Source organism: Stegodyphus dumicola, chromosome 1 (assembly GCF_044657685.1).
Source record: "Stegodyphus dumicola isolate Sdum_Otavi_A_Nest chromosome 1, ASM4465768v1".
NCBI classification, from domain to species: domain Eukaryota; kingdom Metazoa; phylum Arthropoda; class Arachnida; order Araneae; family Eresidae; genus Stegodyphus; species Stegodyphus dumicola.
The window spans coordinates 205,853,758-205,872,338 of record NC_140768.1 but is presented as its reverse complement, the minus strand read 5'-3'; the positions used below and the strand labels follow the sequence as shown (position 1 = coordinate 205,872,338).

The 18,581-nt window shown below is 30.9% G+C and overlaps 1 protein-coding gene across 3 annotated transcripts in view; it reads left to right on the top strand.

Annotated features, from left to right (window-relative positions):
• RhoGEF2 (Rho guanine nucleotide exchange factor 2) overlaps window positions 1-18,581 on the top strand; it is a 265,990-nt gene that overhangs the window by 36,322 nt on the left and 211,087 nt on the right. For all 3 annotated transcript variants that reach the window (XM_035365908.2, XM_035365907.2, XM_035365909.2), the window contains exons 6-8: window positions 2,921-3,090; window positions 9,978-10,058; window positions 15,828-15,956. In XM_035365908.2, coding sequence (XP_035221799.2) covers window positions 2,921-3,090; window positions 9,978-10,058; window positions 15,828-15,956 — 380 coding nt within the window. The remainder of the gene's footprint in view (window positions 1-2,920; window positions 3,091-9,977; window positions 10,059-15,827; window positions 15,957-18,581) is intronic.

Genomic DNA, 18,581 nt, shown 5'->3' with positions numbered 1-18,581 from the left:
ATATCCTTTGTTTCTCTAACCATTCCAAAATCTGTTTATAAATTTCATGCTGCTCTGCCGGGGGGGGGGAAGTCGCGGCGTGCAATGAACTGGAAGTTGATCTGTCAGCAATTCCTTATCTTCAGGGCAGATGTTTTTATTTTATTCGGCTTATAATTCCTTACTAAATGTAGTATTTCATCTCGATGTACTCCGTCTTTGATATGATTTAAATCAAACTCCTCGTCATTATAAATATCACGAATACACATCAAATAGTTTTCAGGTTGCAATATTCTAATTTTGATTATGTGTAATGTATGCTTTACGTATGCGCGTGTTGAAAGAAATGTTTAATAAAGTAAACAAATAAATATTAAGCTTTTTTTTTTTGTAAATTTTGATACCCTTTAGATCATAATTGCTCTTTATTTCATAAATTACCGTTACATATTTTTAATTTTATAATTTCTGCATGTCATCTTACCAGATTTAAACTGAAGATCCATACTAATTCAGAAGTCAAACAATAAAAATCAGCGTTATATTTACAAAATTTTCACAGGACTAATTTCGATGGTTTTACCGAACCACCATCCTCAGCTGCAAAACCGCAAATGAACAAGACAGGAAAAAATGATTAGATAAGATAAGGAAGCCTGGACAAGAATAAGTCCAGGCTTTCTTATCTTATCTAATCATTTTTTTCTTATTTATATAAATTTATCTTTCTTATTTATCTAATCTATGTTAATTATTTCTTATTTATCTAATTTTAATTATAATTTATTTTCTTATTTATCTTATCATTTTATTCTTGTCCAGGCTTTCTTATCTTATCTAATCATTTTTTCCTATCTTGTTCATTTGCGGTTTTGCAGCTGAGGATGGTGGTTTGGTAAAACCATCGAAACTAGTCCTGTGAAAATTTTGTAAATATAATGACTTCTGAATTAGTATTTATTCGGCATGTTATTGTGTCTTAATTGATGATCCATAATCCGGAATCGCCAAAGTCCCAATGAGTCCAGATTAAAGACTTTTGACTGTATATATGAAACATAAATTGTGCAAATTGTTCTCTTCAATCCCTAGTGATATTCAGCATGGTTTTTCTTATTTTATTCTATTTGTTCTATTTTAAATTACTGTAGTCATTTGTAGAACATTATATGAAGATAAAACGAATGTTTAATCAGTTAATTGTGTTAAATTTTGTTTTATATCAATATATGATACATTTCTAGGTTTATCTGCATAATAATATGTACATATATTATTAATTTTACTTTTTTCATGTTAAAAAGTACTTTGATAAATTAGTTTTCTTTCCATAATAAAAATACACTGAATTTAAAAGCATAAACAAGAATACAAAATTAAATAAACAAGGAATAATAAATTTAGAATATCTAATTAAATATTAATATATTTTACATTAGATTTATGAATAATTGAATAACCCGAGCAAAGATTTTAAAGGAAATGTAAGAAAATTTGGGGTTCTTTTGAAATGGGGCCATCATGCAGCACCAAAACTTCCTGTTTTCAAGATTAAAAGTATATGGCAAAGTATTTTTATATTCACTGATTTATATATAAAGTGCATTTTTGTTGATTTTAAGCAAACTAAATTCCTAGATGTGAAAATTAACACACAGTAGCAATAAATGTAATATGAGCAGTATTGTATGAAAGAGAAGTATCTCCTTTTTCATCCATATTTTATTATGACTAGAGCAGAATCTAAATTAGTTATCAATTTTATTATGACTAGAGTAGAAACTAAATTAAATTATACTATTTATAAGTGATTCTTCGAAATAAAATTCAAGGGCAAAATGTGAAAATTACTCTCCTGTCTATCTGCTGCCATGGCCATAATATTACGCATGTTCTTGCTTCTGGATTGAGGTGATCCACATATTTTATTAATGGTTACTAATTCTGTATTATATTTTTTAAATCCCTAAGTGATACTAAAGATAACATGGGTTACAAATATATTAAATATGTATTTACATGAAAATCTATAGTGACATTGTATGCTCATAGCATTACTTAAATGATCTCACTTTGTATTCAGTTCTATCTTTAATGTTTATGGTACATCTGAATCCACGCCTCACTATTGAATCAGGGTTTCTTTGTCTCCTTTTCTGTCTGTTTGCGTGAAGTTCTGGTTCCTTCACATATAGTTTTAATACTTTGTATATTAGTAATGAAAGCAATATGGAATTTTTTTTGTACCTATCTTAAGAAATATTTTAATAAGGTTAATATTTTATCTTAAGAAACCAAAAGCTTACTTTAGAAGTCATATTCATTAATCATTGAGTCATACTTTTAAGTCATTTGGATAATATTATGAAATGTTTGCTTTGTATGTTGTTTATAAATTTATGAATTACCTGTTTGCAGATGTAAGCATCTTTATTGTTTAATTTTTTTAAATGATTTACTGTTATTGTAGATAAAACAGAAATTGCAAATAATTATAACCCAAAATACAAATTTTAACTTATTTTTGCTGAATGTAATGCATGTTAATTTCCTCATAATAAAAATACATAGAAATAAAAGAGAGCACTAATGCAAATATTTTGAAAAAAAAAAAAAAAAAGTGTAACAAATTATTGAATAAAAATAAAGTCATGCTCATTGTAGTGAAGTATTTATTTAAAACTGGATCTTATTGCAGACATTAAAATCCCTTATTAACAAGTTACTATTTTAAAGCTTTTACTCTTCTGTTTAAATATCATTTAGATTTTATGTACTTTATATTATGGCATAAATATATTATTTTGTTCATTGTCAAATTTAATATTGATGATTTGAACTTTTTGCCTTGTATAATCTTTATTAATTTTTGATACAAATGTAATTTGTTCACTAATACTTTGCTACTTAATATTAAAATCATTTTTCAAATTTCTAGCCGGTTCCTACGTTGCCCTTACTCTTCTGGGCAAGCCTCCTGGACAAAGCAAGGGAACTTTGAGTCCAACTCAGTCTTTTCATTTGCCAGGGAAAAACTCAAGTATGAGTATTTCTAATTCAAATAAATCAGGTTCATCAAACAGAATTACGGGACCACAGCCTGTTGATGTAAGTTGAATGACTTTTAGCATTTTGCACATTTATTTTATTGTTGTTAATCTTCCATTTGCAGGGTGAAAACATACATGAAAATATTTTCTGTGAAATGAATGCCGAGAATATAATTTTATCATTTAAAATCTTCAGTTTTGGAAAGCACAAAAATTCATCATTTAAAAGTGTATTATAGGTTACATTTACTTGTATAATACTTTATCTGAAGTTTTTGAGTTTTCATCTCTTGACTTGTTTTCGAATTTTTTTTTTTTTTTTTTTTTTTTTGTAAAATCTATTATTTCAGTATGCTTCCAGTTTTTGTCATATGAAGAAAAGGTATTGAAAGGTTTTTATGCCTTATTTTGGTAATATGTTGCTCATATTGATTTGTTCTCATTTTGTTCTTCCTTGCCTTTGGCATTTTGTTTTTTCTGTAATTGCACAATTGTAGTAATTTTTATAATTCTTTAGTTTCTGTAATTAGACAAAAAAATTGGCATTTTGTTTTTTTCTGTAATGAGACAACTGTATTATAGAGTTTATGTGTATTCTTTGGTAACATACAATCTTGACTCTATGTGGAAGATAAAGTAACGAATTCTCGCTATATCCATTGCTCGTCCAAAGGTAGCATGGATGCCACTTAAACCAAATGGCATACGTAAAAATGTGTACACGCCAGATTTAATGATAAACTCCGTCTTATTAACATCCTCCGGTTTCATACTGATTTGAAAATAGCCAGAGGTAAGGTCTAGCATTGTCATACATTTTGTAGGATTTATTTGTCTAATTATCTCTTCTGTGATTGGTAAGGGGTACACCGGATAGTTTGTCATGTTATTTAACTTTTTGTAATCTATGGCAAGATGCCATGTTTTACTTTCTGTAGGGGTAAATTGTTTTTCTTGCGACTTAATAAGACTGGGCTTGCGAACGGACTACTAGAAGGCACAATTATTTTATTTTTTGGCAGTTGCTTTATGGGATCTTCTATTATGGCTTCTTTATCTTACCTGTAGGGTAAGATAAAGAATTGCCCTAGGGGGTAAATTATCCCCAATGTCTAACGAGTGGTTTATCATGTAAGTCAGACCAGGCTGGTCACTAAATAAATCTGTGAAGTTCCTTACCATATTTTTTATTTTTCTTTTGCATTCTCTTTCAAGTTTAACTCCAGCCTTTGGATTTCTTCTTTGCCTGCTTCTGCTGATTTGAGGAAGTCCATACCTAAAATGACATTAGCTTGCAAATTTTTAACTACAAAGAAAGTAACTTTCAATTGCTCACCTTTTACTTGCACATATAGTAACAGATTTCCAATGGAAGCGCACCTAATTCCTTGCGTTGCAATCACAGCTGTACCTTTAGTGTTGAAGGTTCTTCTTCTGTACCTTTAGTGTTCTCCTCGGCGAAAATTCTTTCGTGCGGTTAAATCTCTGTTGCTGTTGTTTGCCTGGCTTAGGCGTGTGGAATGTTTTGTACTTCCGCTGATACATCTGGATGCGTTCTTTTGTTTGAAATGTGCAGTTTTTCATACTTTGTGGCCAGCTCAAATAGAATTTCCAACATCAACAGATTCCTTATTTCTATAAAGTCTTGCACAGATGGGAGTAGTCTCGGCAAAATAATTTGATTTACTTCATCGTCAGGCTTTCTTCTATACAATAGTTTAACCACTTGGATTTTATGTAGAATAAAGCTTGTGAGATCTTTCCTGTTCATCTGGTACCAGCTATACAGTTTGGCTTCTAAAACTGTGTGCGATTCTTCATGACTGGAAAGGCTTTTAGAAGGGCGGTTTTAAAATTTTGATATGTGTACAACATTGGCATGCTTGGTTCTCCAAGTAAAAATTTGCCGATGCCTTCATACCAACACAAGGTTGTCCTAAGAGAACTGAAGTTGAAACTGCCACTTTTTGGATTTCGTTCACTGCATACAAAATGAAGTGGTCGTCCAGCGGGTCCATAAATGCTGCTGCTGCTCAACCTTTTCCATCAAATAGGCACTGGAGCTCTCATGGTGTTAACAATGTAGCCAAAGCCTTCCATAGGGTTAGCGTGAGTCACAGGTGCTGTAGATATGGATGGGGCGAGGTCACTTGTAGAGGTTTTTCCATTGTCCTAAACTGTTTCGGGTGCCTGTTATAGAGTCTATATGTATTCTGTGGTAACATGCAATCTTGACCCTATGTGGAATACGAAGTAGCCAATTCTTGCTGTGTCTTTAAGAATAAATACTGCAGAAGAAAGGTTTAAATAACCTTTTTATTTAAAAATAAATTAAAAGAGATGCAAATAAAACATATTAATGCAAATAAACAATTGTGTTTGTGCTCACAAATCTCCACCACTTCTGGTTACGTAACGGAGAATAAGAATGTAACAAAATACTAGTAAATTAAGATAATCTAGTTATTGGCTTCTTAACTTAAACTAACACTAAATCGACTGCACACAGCAAAGCTGAACCGAGAAATATCAGTATAAACTGATAGGTGTTGAACACAGAACTAGAGAGCTAACTTGAAACTTGCATGAACATCAGCGCTAAGTCCGCTACTACCCTTTTGAACTCCTGAAATGCAGCTTAAATACTGCTTCTGAAACATGTTGAGAATTTGCATCTACATCATATAAAATTTACATTCTGGCAGGAATCGGAAATCGGGAAGAACAGGAAAGTCAAACTGAAAATAATTGGTTTGAATAAAATAAATACTGCATAGTATGATTTTCATGTTGTTATTTTTCAAAAGAAAGTTTTGATTATTTATATTTATACTTTTTACATTTAATAGTTTTTTACGTAAAGAGTTCGCAGTGTGTTTAAATTATTACTGTAATAGAGAAATTTGAAATGAAATCTGCTATAATACGGTTTTATGTTAAAAAGTACTGAGAACCACTGTCCTTTTTTGATCAAAATTTACCTCACCTGAGATATCAGTTAAGTTAATATGTTTTATTTATTATTTTATTTTAGACTTAAAACTTAATCTAAGTGGGAATCAGTTTCCATCTGAGAATCAGTGCACCGAAATTTCATTTTGCTTCTGAAAGCAAGCTTTGTCTTGCTTTTCTATGAACAACTTGGTTTTTTTGCTTATTTTCAGTTCTTTACTTCCTCTTGAATTACTGACTAGAACTCAACAGATGATTAGGAAATGTTTAGGAATTATAAGATTTTATGTTTAATGTTTAGGAATTATAAGTTAATATGTTTTATTTATTATGAATGAAGTATAATTTTATTTATTATGAATGTTATGAAACAGAAAAGAAAGAATTTCACGTAACACTAAAGTCTTCTTTCCTTAGTCTAACTTAAATATAGATAATTAGAATCATAGGCGTTTCTAAGCGTGAAAATTTTATCATATTTGCTTGAAAACTAAAAGTAATTTCTGCAGTGCATAGTAATTTTTGTTTTTACATTCTATAACATAAAAAGCGACACACCGAGAAGGAGGGTTTTTTTAATGAAACAAAAATCAGTAGATGTTATGTACACTCTGCACATGCAAAAAAAGGGGGGTGAACAGTTCTATATTGCCTATTCTACTGAGCCATTTGGCAAAATTTATTTTGTATTTTTTAAAGCTTGGAAGTGTTACTTAGAATTTATACATAGCATTATTCTAACAGGTATTTTGACATAAAATCAGACTTTTTCTGAAATGACATGCTAATTTTTTTTTCTTCTATATTTTGATTCTATGACTCTGCCATAATATTATATTTTGTAAAATTGCTGAGAAATTTACCAAGAAATTAAAAAAAATTATCTTGCCATACTTTTTCCAGTTTGCATGAAGAATAATTCACCTGATGAAATTGTTAATTTATAGTAACCTGTTTTCATTTCCCTTTCTTCATTGTGCATGAGCAGAAGAAAAAGTGCATCGTTCATTCTTTCAAATCATTTTAACAAAATGTGTAAAGCAGCACATTTGTCGTTATTATCGATTGTAAGAAACATGTCGAATTTCATAATGTGCCATATAAACTCATATTTATCTTGGAAAATTTTGAATAACAAACACTGATTTTTTGCAGGTATGCCTAGAAATACATCTGCTTTAAGCTGATGGTAAAAATGTTATAAGTTATATTTAAAAAATTGTTTCAAAACATTTATAAAAATGGATCTACTCTTATATGCGCCCTCGGTTCACCAAATTTCTCGCCAAACATTTTTGGCTAGAAACTCCACGGTCCTATATTACTATCTAAATTTTTTGTCTACTTTTCGAACTTTAAGCCTAAAATGTCTCCAAAAATGCTGTTTTCGCACATGCAAAAACCACAATTTGAACACACAATTTTAGCTAAAAATCCGAAACAATAACAAAAAATTTATATAGCAAAAACGTAGTTTCTAACCAAAAATATTTGACAAGAATCCATGTACACAGCGATATGTTTTAACTTAAAAAAACATCTACGAATTGCACAATCTAGCCAACGAACGAATCTACGAACTACGCACACCTTACTTTAATAAATTAACATAAAAACACTAAATTTTAAGGAATACCATGTACACAGCATCCTGTTTAAAATTTAAAAAAATCTACGAATTGCACAATCTAGGCATTCAGCACAAATCAACAAAATAAACTAAAATAACTAAAATTACAAACAATTTAAAAAACAAGTATAACAACAAAAATTCATAGTGAAAAACAATGAACATAACATTATACAAAATAAAAACAGTAAAATAATATGCACTTACCATAATACATTCGTTAATAAAATTTTGCCAGTCACAACGTCTGTGAAAAAAAGAGGCACGATTTTGCTATAATCACATCTCTTTCTGCGATTAAAAATTTCGAAAGTAACGATAAAAACTTCCTCCGAAGTTAACTTATTACACGAAAACCACAATCCAAATCTTAAACTCAGCTAACAGACACATACTTTACCAGCAAGCGTTTAGCTGCAAATCCACACAAGAACTACCAGAAACACCCTTCTTCATCTGAGTTCTCATAGCAGCTCCGCATTTCATACTCCGTTTTAAAAGTCCCACTGAAATTCTAGAAATACACTTCGATCCTCATAAACACACCATAAACAAAAGACTTGTTAACAACTCCAACATCGTATCTTTTAATACTAAATTTACTCTCCATACAATCTAAAATACGGGACTGAAATCTTGCCACCACTTCTATCATTGCAACATAAGTCATTTGAAAACATGTACGACACGAACCGATGAGCAATTAAACCACTGCAGCAAAAGAGTTAAGAGTTTCAATGTCAAAAGGGTTGCCATACAAACAACATCATCCCCAAAACCACCGATCAAGCCAGGGCAGAACATATATTGCCACTTTTGGTGATCTTAGGGTGACTATAAGAGTAGAGCCATAAAAATTACTGAAAAATACACATTTTAAAAACAAATCTGGGAAAAAAAAAAAAAAAAAAAAAACTTGCAAATTTTATTTGGATTGAACCTGAATTGTGAAAGAAGCAACCAAGTAAGTTTAACAAAGAAAGAGATATTAATAAATATATGACAAATTCAGTTAACACTAAGGAGCTAAAATTTTTAGAGCTAATTTTTTAAAAGTTACTCGTGCGATTTTTGCAAAACTTGGCTTGAGTCGTAGAATTAAAATGTAGAAAAAAAATTGGTATATCTTTTAGAAAAAGTACGATTTTGTGTCAGAATACCCAAGTTAGAACACTGCTATATATAAATCTGATATATATTCTAACTTGTGCTTTTGTGACGTGAAAAACGCAAGTTAAATTTCGTTAATTGGCTCAGTAGAACGGATGATATAGAACTGTTACCTTCCCCTTTTTTATGCAAGATGTACGTATATTGAATATGAAGCAGTAATAGGATTATAGGAATTAAATGTTTTATTCAGAAAATGTGGAAGAAAATGACCTATTTTTGGCCCTGATGCAAGCTCTTATCTGACTGGGCGTTGACTCATAGAGTTCGTAGATGTCCTCATGTGAGACTACTTGCCATGCACATTGCAGCTGGTAAATTAGACCAGTGCAATCCTGGATCGGAGATGCCTGTTAATCAGAACCCTAGACATATTCTTTGGGGAGAGATCTGGCAATCTCATCAGCCAGGGAAGTGTTATAAAAGGACAAAGACAACTATGGAAAGGAGTGTCGTATGCAACCGGGCATTATCCTGTTGAATGTAAGCCTAGGAGTCTGTAAAAGGAATGGCAACACTACAGGGCATAAAATTGGCCATTGGCATTCCAGTTACCCTTTGGATCGTTGATGAGAACTTGTCAGGGTCTGTGAGTTCCGTAGGATAACTGTGTCCTCACATTCTGTTGTTGCTCTCGATTAACTTTTACCTTCTTGACATTTTGTACAGCCATGGTTCACCTGCCAGCTTTGTTGAACGGTAGCATCACACTGACCGAAATGCTTTGTGATACAGACACTTGACCACCCTGCTTCCTTCCTCCATTTCAATTGCATGCATTCTCTCAGATGATGACATCTGCTCTTAGTGTTCATGAACCTATATGAAAGCCATTGGTAGAGTCCATATTGATTGATGAAACCTCATTTTCATGGAAATTATGCCTTAGCATTGGCATGTCCTATTTTATACACCATCAGAATGCTCCTTTGCAATGCGCTGAAGCTCCAGCTAGTGAGTCATTGTCCATCAAAAGTTAATTGCATATTTTATCATAAATTTTGAGAATATGCAGTTTCGTCCCATTTCGAATAACAGCTTCTTGGTGCATCACTTTTTATGTTATAGCGTGTATTTGATAGTAGTTATGATTTAAGTTTTATAACTTTTGTTATAGTATCTCTTTTTTGTTTTATTAGCTATATTTTTCTCATAAACATGTGAAATGTTTAAAGCATATATGTTTTTAACAGCCTGAGAAGCAGCAGCAACTCACAAATTCTCGTATACATACTATTCGAAAAATGCTGGAGCAAGAAGCTGACTACCTCGAAGTAAGATAACTTCTTTAATGAATTTTTTCCTGTTGAAATTAATGTATAGAATTTAAGATTTTATTTCCATGAAAATTTGTTTTGCATGTTATAAAATTTTGCTTTTTTAAAGTATATTGAAGAGTTGTGTTCATCCTTTAGTTTTCAAAATTTTAAGTACCTTCTGTTTATGTAAAATTTAATTAATTATTTTTTAAATAATTGAAAAACTCATATTACTGAAATAAATTCTCACTGATTTGGAGATGCTTTTATCCTTTTTTAGTCATACAAAATTGTTCTCTGTAATTTGGTGTAACTTTTAAATAAGTTTTTTAAATTTTAGGTGAACATAATTAGCAGTATTTTTAAAATTATATTATAATAGCAATATAATTTTTTAAAAAATTGAATTTTCTGCTAATTATGGTTATAATTTGTGTAGATGTTTCATAACCAAATAATGAAAAATGGCCGATTAGAGGTTGAGTGTCTGAACAATGAAATACTGGGAATTCACTTCTGGTCCTATTTGTGGTGGCTGAAAAGAGTGATTAAATGAGATTTTTCTTGTTTTTTCGTGTGAAATATTAATACACAGCTCCCCCTAGAAAAATTTCCCGTGAAAGCATTGTTTCCATGGGCAAATACTTCTAATGTGCCATGCTACAATTTAATATTCAAGTCTAGTCATAAAAAGAAATAATATTTGAATATATGTTTCACTGTGAAATATGTAAATTTATATTTTAGCTGAGGCAAAGAATTATGAGCTGGTGTGTGGTGTATTAACACGTTAATCGCCATGTCAGCCGTCTGTGGCTAACACTAGACTTTCCGTTTAGACCGCGTCAGCCATCTGTAGCTGACACTAGACTTTCCGTTTAGGCCGTGTTGACCGCTGCTGGCTGAGAGCGTGTAACATGATATATAACTATACAATTTACCATGTTTTATGGAATTACAGAAAAATTATTTAAAATTTACTTAATTTTGATTCATTACAGGACTAATGGATTTCATTGAAACACAGTAAGCATAAAAACGGTTCTCCATTACAGCTATTACAAATTGTGACAACTGTCTTAGTCTTTTTTCTGGCCATTACTCTGCCAGCTTCAGTCGCATTTTTATCATAACATAATTTACAATATTTCCGTAATTCAGAGGCTTTTCCCGGTTGTCTTTGGAATTTATGCTGTCGTTTTTTTAGATATTTTTGCATTTATGTTCGATGGAATATCTTCTTTTTCACAACTTGTAAGGGATAGCGCTAATTCTTTCCGGACTTCAGTAATGCTAATTTTCTGCTTCGTAATATCTTTCTATAGAATGTAACTATTTACAAAACAGACTTTGCGTGCAATGTGTTGAATGAATGCCTATAGGAATCATGCTCCAAACGTAAACTATCTTCTACTGCGATAAGAATCGCTGACCCTACAATACCAGCATTTTTAAGCGGCGCACGTGGCCTGAACGGGATTGCCTAAGAAATACTCTTGTCGCTCAGAGTGTTAAGAGTTGAAATGCAGATGAGTAAATTTATATTAGTTTCATAATTAATGCAATAAAATTTCACATTTTATTGCTGAGTGCGTTATTGTTAAATGCTAGTACATTTGAATGGAAATGCTAAAATTGCTGACAGATATATAATTTTTTGTTAATTTTATTCTTTCCAGTTTCAGAACTAACCTAGGTATTTAGCATTTAGTTTTGTATTTGCTGACATTAAGTTTAATAATGATCTTAAAAAAATTAATTAGATAATAACTTTTCAGAATGTGACGTTTGTTGGGATGGGATGTAATTATTAATTCTTTGAAGGATTTAATGCTAATTTAAATAATGAAATGCGTTATCAATTTATATGAAGATTAATATTTTAGAAATGAGTCATCTATCATAATCTGAAATTGGCAGTATTATTATTATTTTAGGCTCTGCTCTTATATTCACCCTGATTTCACCAAATGTGGCGATATGTGTTCTGCGCTGGTTTTTGGTGCGATTGCATGTTGTATGGCAACCCTGTTGAGGCTGAAAAATCTTTTGCTGGAATGGTTTAATTGCTCGTTGGTTCGTGTCGTGCGCCTTTTTTAAGTGGCCTATGTTGCAATGATAGACTTGGTGGTAAGATTTCAGTCGCGTATTAGATTGTGTGGAAAGTAAATTTAGTATTAAAGGTACAATGTTGGAGTTCTTAACGAGTCTTTTGTTCACGGTGTGTTTAAGAGGATCGAAGTGTATTTTTAGAATTTCTGTGGGATTTTTAAAACGGAGTATGAAATGCGGACCTGCTATGAGAATTCGGATAAAGAAGGGCGTTTCTGATAGTTCTTGTGGGGATTTGCTGTCAAATGAGTGCTGGTAAAGTATTTGTCTGTCAGCGTAGTTTAAGATTTGGATTGTGGTTTTGGTGTAGTAAGTTAACTTTGAAGGAAGTTTTTATCATTACTTTCGAAATTTTGAATCTCAGAAAGCGTGATATAGCAAAATCGTGGCACTTTTGTTCACAGACGTTGTGTGACTGGTGAAATTTTATTCAGGAATGTATTATTATGGTAAGTGCATTTTATTTTACTGTTTTTATTTTGTATAATGTTATGTTCATTGTTTTTTTACTATGACTTTTTTTTGTTATACTTGTTTTTTAAATTGTTTGTAATTTTAGTTTATTTTGTTGATTTGTGCGGAATGCTTAGATTGTGCAATTCGTAGATGTTTTTTACTTCCTTGTACGAAGTAAAAAGGAAGTATTGTAATTGCGAAAAGTTTCAGGCGGCATATTTTGACGAAAATATCCATTTTGACTGCTATCGAATGCAATTTAATAATGATTTTGCGTGATATCTGTACGTAAAAACAGAATAAAAGACTCGTTTCCTCCAAAGAAATTATAAAATTGCTTTAAAATTAATTCTGAAGAGAATTTTTCATGGCATCTGTACGAACATATGTACGTGCAACTCAGAAACGAGCAGCCACAGAATGTTGAAATTTGGTATATAGGACTGCTATAACATGTAGACGTGCACCTCGTATTTTGGTTGCAATCGGCCGCGCCAAACGTATATAAATATATTTATATATATATATCCACTCTGTTACCCGGCTCAGTGATCTCAGTTTCTTTTCTCTTATATGTTTGTAAATTGTACATTTTTTGCTTTAAAAACGATTGAATTATGTTGTTTTTATCTTCCGGTTAAGGTTTTTATGCCTTTAGTAAATCTGTATGCAATATTTTTAGAATTATCAACAATTTTAAAGTTGTTTAAGTGCCACTAAGCCTTTTTTTTTTATAGCGGCCATTCATTGTTTACATTTGAAACAGCAGACTAGTGGATTTGTTGCCAATCTAGAGAAACTTAGCTTCGCAACAACAAAGATAACACTTTTATTATTGCCAATTAAATCATGCTTAATCCTTTCTGGAATTTTTTTGAGGAATTATGTGTTTAAGATTTACTTCGTAATTTTTAATATAGATATTTTGAGTTTTTATGTATTTTTGTTTTGTCCCGAAGTGAAAACTGAATTAATTGAATGAGAAATACTCAATCTCTGTGAAAAACTGTTTCTTTTTTGTTTTGTTTTCTTAATTTCTTTTATACATCATTCTAGCTTTATTATAGTATTTGAAGAGAACATGTGGCAACGAGTAGATAATTCTATTCTTTAAATGATATAAATTTTGTGCATTATGAGTTATATGAACGAAATGTAATACTTTTAATTGAATCTAGCGCCAGAGTGTCGCTATGGTAAACAAATACTAGAGTGAATTTTAAAGAATGCATTTATTCTATTGTGGTTTATGTGCTGTCGGCGAAGTAGATTTAATTCAATCCAATAAGTTTAAATGAAATGCAAGAAAAAATGCATATAATTTAATATTCTGTACAAGGAAGTCATGTGGTGTACACATCAGCTTTTTTAAAGTTTAAACAGAATGCTGTGTACATGGTATTCTTTGAAATTTATTGTTGTTTTGTTAATTTATTGAAGCGAGGTGTGCGTAGTTCGTAGATTCCTTCACTGCCTAGAATGTGCAATTTGTAGATGTTTTATAAAGTAAAACATATCGCTGTGTACATGGATTCTTGTCAAATATTTTTGGTTAGAAACTTTGCGTTTTTGCTATCTAAATTTTTTGTTTTTGTTTCGGATTTTTAGCTTAAATTGTGTGTTCAAAACGTGGTTTTTGGAGACATTTTACCGTTAAAATTCGAAATGTAGACAAAAAATTTAGCTAGTAATATGGCGGCGTTTGGCGAGAAATTTGGCGACCTGAGGGCGCATATAAGAGTTGTTCCTTATTTTAGTTTCATTTTTATTTTCTTCCAGTGGAATCAGTTAAGTTTTGATGCTAAGTACTTTTGTAAAGCTTATGTTTTACATTGAAATTTTCAAAAATTAAAGTTGTATAATCTCTTTTATCTATGTAGAATATTATTGCTAAGAAATTACTTTAATTTGAAGTAGTATTGAGAATAAAAATAACTTTAATTAAACAATTCGTGTGATTTTTTAGATTTTTTAGATTGCTAAAGAAGTAGATATATAACGCTGTTTCTTTTTACCTTTGTCACATGAAAAATATGTATTACAGTCAAAAGTCGTTAATTCGGACACCCATAATCCGGAATGATCTATAATCCGGACCTCAAAGCTAAAATCTTTCTTTGCATGCGCCGCGTTGACGCATGCGCATAGGCGTTTTACGCGTGCGCATGCGTTGCAGCGCGCAATGAACTGGAAGTTGATCTTTCAGCACTATCATTATCTTCAGGGCAGATGTTTTTATTTTATTCGGTTGATAATTCCTTACTAAATGTAGTATTTAATCTCGATGTACTCCGTCTTTGATATGATTTAAATCAAATTCCTCGTCATTATAAATATCACAAATACAAATCAAATAGTTTTCTGGTTGCAATTTTCTAATTTCGGCTATGCGTAAGGTATGTTGAACTGGAAGTTGATCTATCAGCACTATCGTTATCTTCAGGCCAGATGTTTTTATTTTATTCGGCTGATAATTCCTTATTAAATGTAGTATTTAATCTCGATGTACTCCGTCTTTGATATGATTTAAATCAAATTCCTCGTCATTATAAATATCACGAATACAAATCAAATAGTTTTCTGGTTGCAATTTTCTAATTTCGGCTATGCGTAAGGTATGCTTTACACATGCGCGCGTTGAAAGAAATGTTTAATAAAGTAAACAAATAAATATTAAGCTTCTTTTTTTTTTAAAAATTTTGATACCCTTTAGATCATAATAGCTCATTATTTTATAAATTACGGTTTCATATTTTTAATTTTATAATTTCTGCATGCCATCTTACCAGATTTAAACTGATGATCTATAATCCGGAAAAATCGATAATCCGGAATCACCGAAGTCCTGACGAGTCCAGATTAAAGACTTTTGACTGTATAACTCATCCAGTTTTTTCATTCAGGCTGTCCGCAATCTTCTTTAAAAGAAAATTCTACATTTTTAAATTTCTTATCGGTCAGAAATTAGATTTCCATAATATGTCAACTATTATGAAGGAAAATCTGTCTTGGGTTCTCTATTAAAAAAGGGAATATTTTTTTCTCTTTTTTTATGTAATATTTTGTCTTATTATTAACTTATTTTTCATTCAGTCAAGAAGGAAAAGAAGAGATTTTATTGTATAACACACTTAATCAGGAAATTGATTACTGAAAATGTAAATTTCATTAGTAAATGTTTTAGAAACTAATCAGTAGAATTTTACTGTTCTGTAGAATCTACGAGCTGAATTTTCCAAAACTCCATCAGAAGAAATTCGTTCCAAAGTCAATGGGGCAATGAAACGTGTGAAAACTTTAGAAGAGCGGTTATTTAATCTTACTGGTATTCCACATGAACATATAGTAAGTTGTCAAGCTCGTATTTTAAATAGCATGCAGTTTTTCATATTTAATATCTGTAAAAAATAGTTATTGAGTGTGCAGGCTTTTCTAAATTAGAGAATTGCAGCATCTTACTTCAAAGTATAAAAATTCAACCGAGTTCCACAGAGGGAGATTGTTGGTGCTTGGTTTGTTGCTGTATGTCTAATCCAACGGTGTCATATACATCACATGTAGCACATACTTGTAAATTTATTCATGCAGTAAATTCCCAATTAATTGCATTTACTCTATAGTTATGCACTGAATCATCAATTTTAAATGTTTTGGGCACTGCCATGTCCTTTTTCTTTGGGCACATTTTCTACTATAAGAGAACTGTGCATGCTGAAGAATATACTGCATTTAATCGATTAAACATGCGTAAAGAGGACTTCTTCATTCCTTCCCTACTGTAGTGTGAGAGAGTGATTGAATTTGCATGCTGTTGCATTAAGGTGCATCCACATGACTTATGCTAGCAATGTAAATCACACAACAAAATGCACATTAGCAGGGGGAAAAAAAAAAAAAAACTAAATGGAAACGCGAGCAAAGTTTGCATTTAGGCAGTAGAACTGTTGAAGAGAAAAATCATGTGACACTCGTAGAAGGCTGCAAGCGCAATGTGTTTCATCTGTGGTTTCGTATTTTGGTCAGAAGAATGTTTCACCTGGTTTGTTTTATTGCAAAATTTTGTTTCTTTGGCAATTTAACAATGCAGGATAATAAGATTAAACAGTTATTACATGCACAAATCATTTTTTATGCGCATTAAGATGTATAAAACTGTTTTGGAATAAAGTATATAAAAAGAAATTAAATTATTTGAAAATCAGTTTTGATGCATGTTTAGATTTATAAAATCGTTTTGGAATAAAGTATGTGAAAAGAAATTAAATGATTTGAAACACCATCCACCATATAATAAAAACAACTTCATATTTTTTAATAGTTCTTTCCCCCCCTTGCTAAGCTTGCTTACTTATGTGTGGTATGGGAATACATGTAAAGGAATATGTGCGATAAGTAAAGTGTTTTATAAGTTGATTATTTTCTATATGTTATCACGCATAAATTAGAAGAAAAGATTTCTCTCCCAAAAATTTATATGTTGCAAATTTTAATTTAATGGGTCATAGAGAAAATTACACTCAAGACCAAAGATTAAAATGAAGTAATTCTTAAAAAAAAAAAAAAAAAAAAAAAAAAAATTAAATAAGCCCTTTTATGTAAAAAGTGTAAAAGTATTACATTTTGATTTTTGGTGCTTCTGCGTGACTGCTTGTTTCTTAATTTTTTTAAATAAAATTTCTGAATCAATATCCTTGTAATTAAAAGTAAAAAAACAACTCTGCTAAAATATTTATGCCCTGTGAATATCAGATGTGAATAACAGCTTTCAATTGCTTTATTCTATTAAAAGTTTTCTTAGGAATGTTGCCTGTATTTCTTAAGATAGTTTTCTTTTCATTAAATATACAAGATATTCAGGGAATGATTGAAAAATTTAAGTAATATTAAAATTTTCTGGTAATTCAAGTAATAATATTCTTTATTCCAAACATTCAGTAATTAAATTGATTACTTGTCTTATCAAACTGTGTTTTTTATTGTTTCTTATTGACACTGTCTTCGCAGGCTTAAAACAGAACATTTATTATCAGTTGGAAGTTGACAGATGGCTTTGATGAGGCCAAATTAATATGGAAATAATTTTATAGTTAATGTATTTTTTTATTTTAAAATTTAGAATGAAGTTCAAATTTTGGACAGCTTAATGTAAAATTATGTACATAATAAAATACGCAATGAGGTTAAAATAGAGATAATTTATGCAAGAGATGCAGATACATCGTCACATAATGGGTTAATGGTTTCTATGTACAGTGCACATTTTTAAATGGAATTGAAGAAAACAATAATAATATACATTTAGTCACAAAAGTAAGTATGCAGAGTGTATGCGATGATGTCCTATGAAAAAAAAAAAAACAGACCTACAATATTAGAGTTTTCAAATTAACGATTTATTTCGATTACAGCAAAATCGAGCTTAATAACCAAATGAAAAGTAATTAAAAAATACAAATATTTAATTAGCAAGATGAGCTTAACTTAAAATAGGATGTAATTTACATCATAAAAGTAAGTATGCAAACAAAAATAAAGACATTAATATTGCAAATTGTACAATTTTTCAAAAAAATTAGTAATTTGTTGGATAGCCTTTGGCCTTTATAAAACCTCTCAATCTAGATGGCACTGATTTTACTAAATTTTGAGTGACAGAAGATTGTATTTTCTGCCACTCCTCCAATAGGGCATTTTTTAGATCATTCTTAGTTTTGATCTCTTACTTTCTAATTTGGCGATTGAGATAATCCCACAAGTGTTCAATGGGATTAAGATCAGGTGACTGTGGTGGGGTTTTTAGCTGTTTTCGCACGTGATATAGCAGCCATTCCCGAACAACCCGAGCAGTATGTTTGGGATCATTATCTTGTTGGAAAGTGAAGGATCCATCGAGTCCCAATTTAGAAGCACTTTGGCTTAGATTATTCTTTAAAATATTCAATTAGCTATATTGATTCATTATTCCATCGA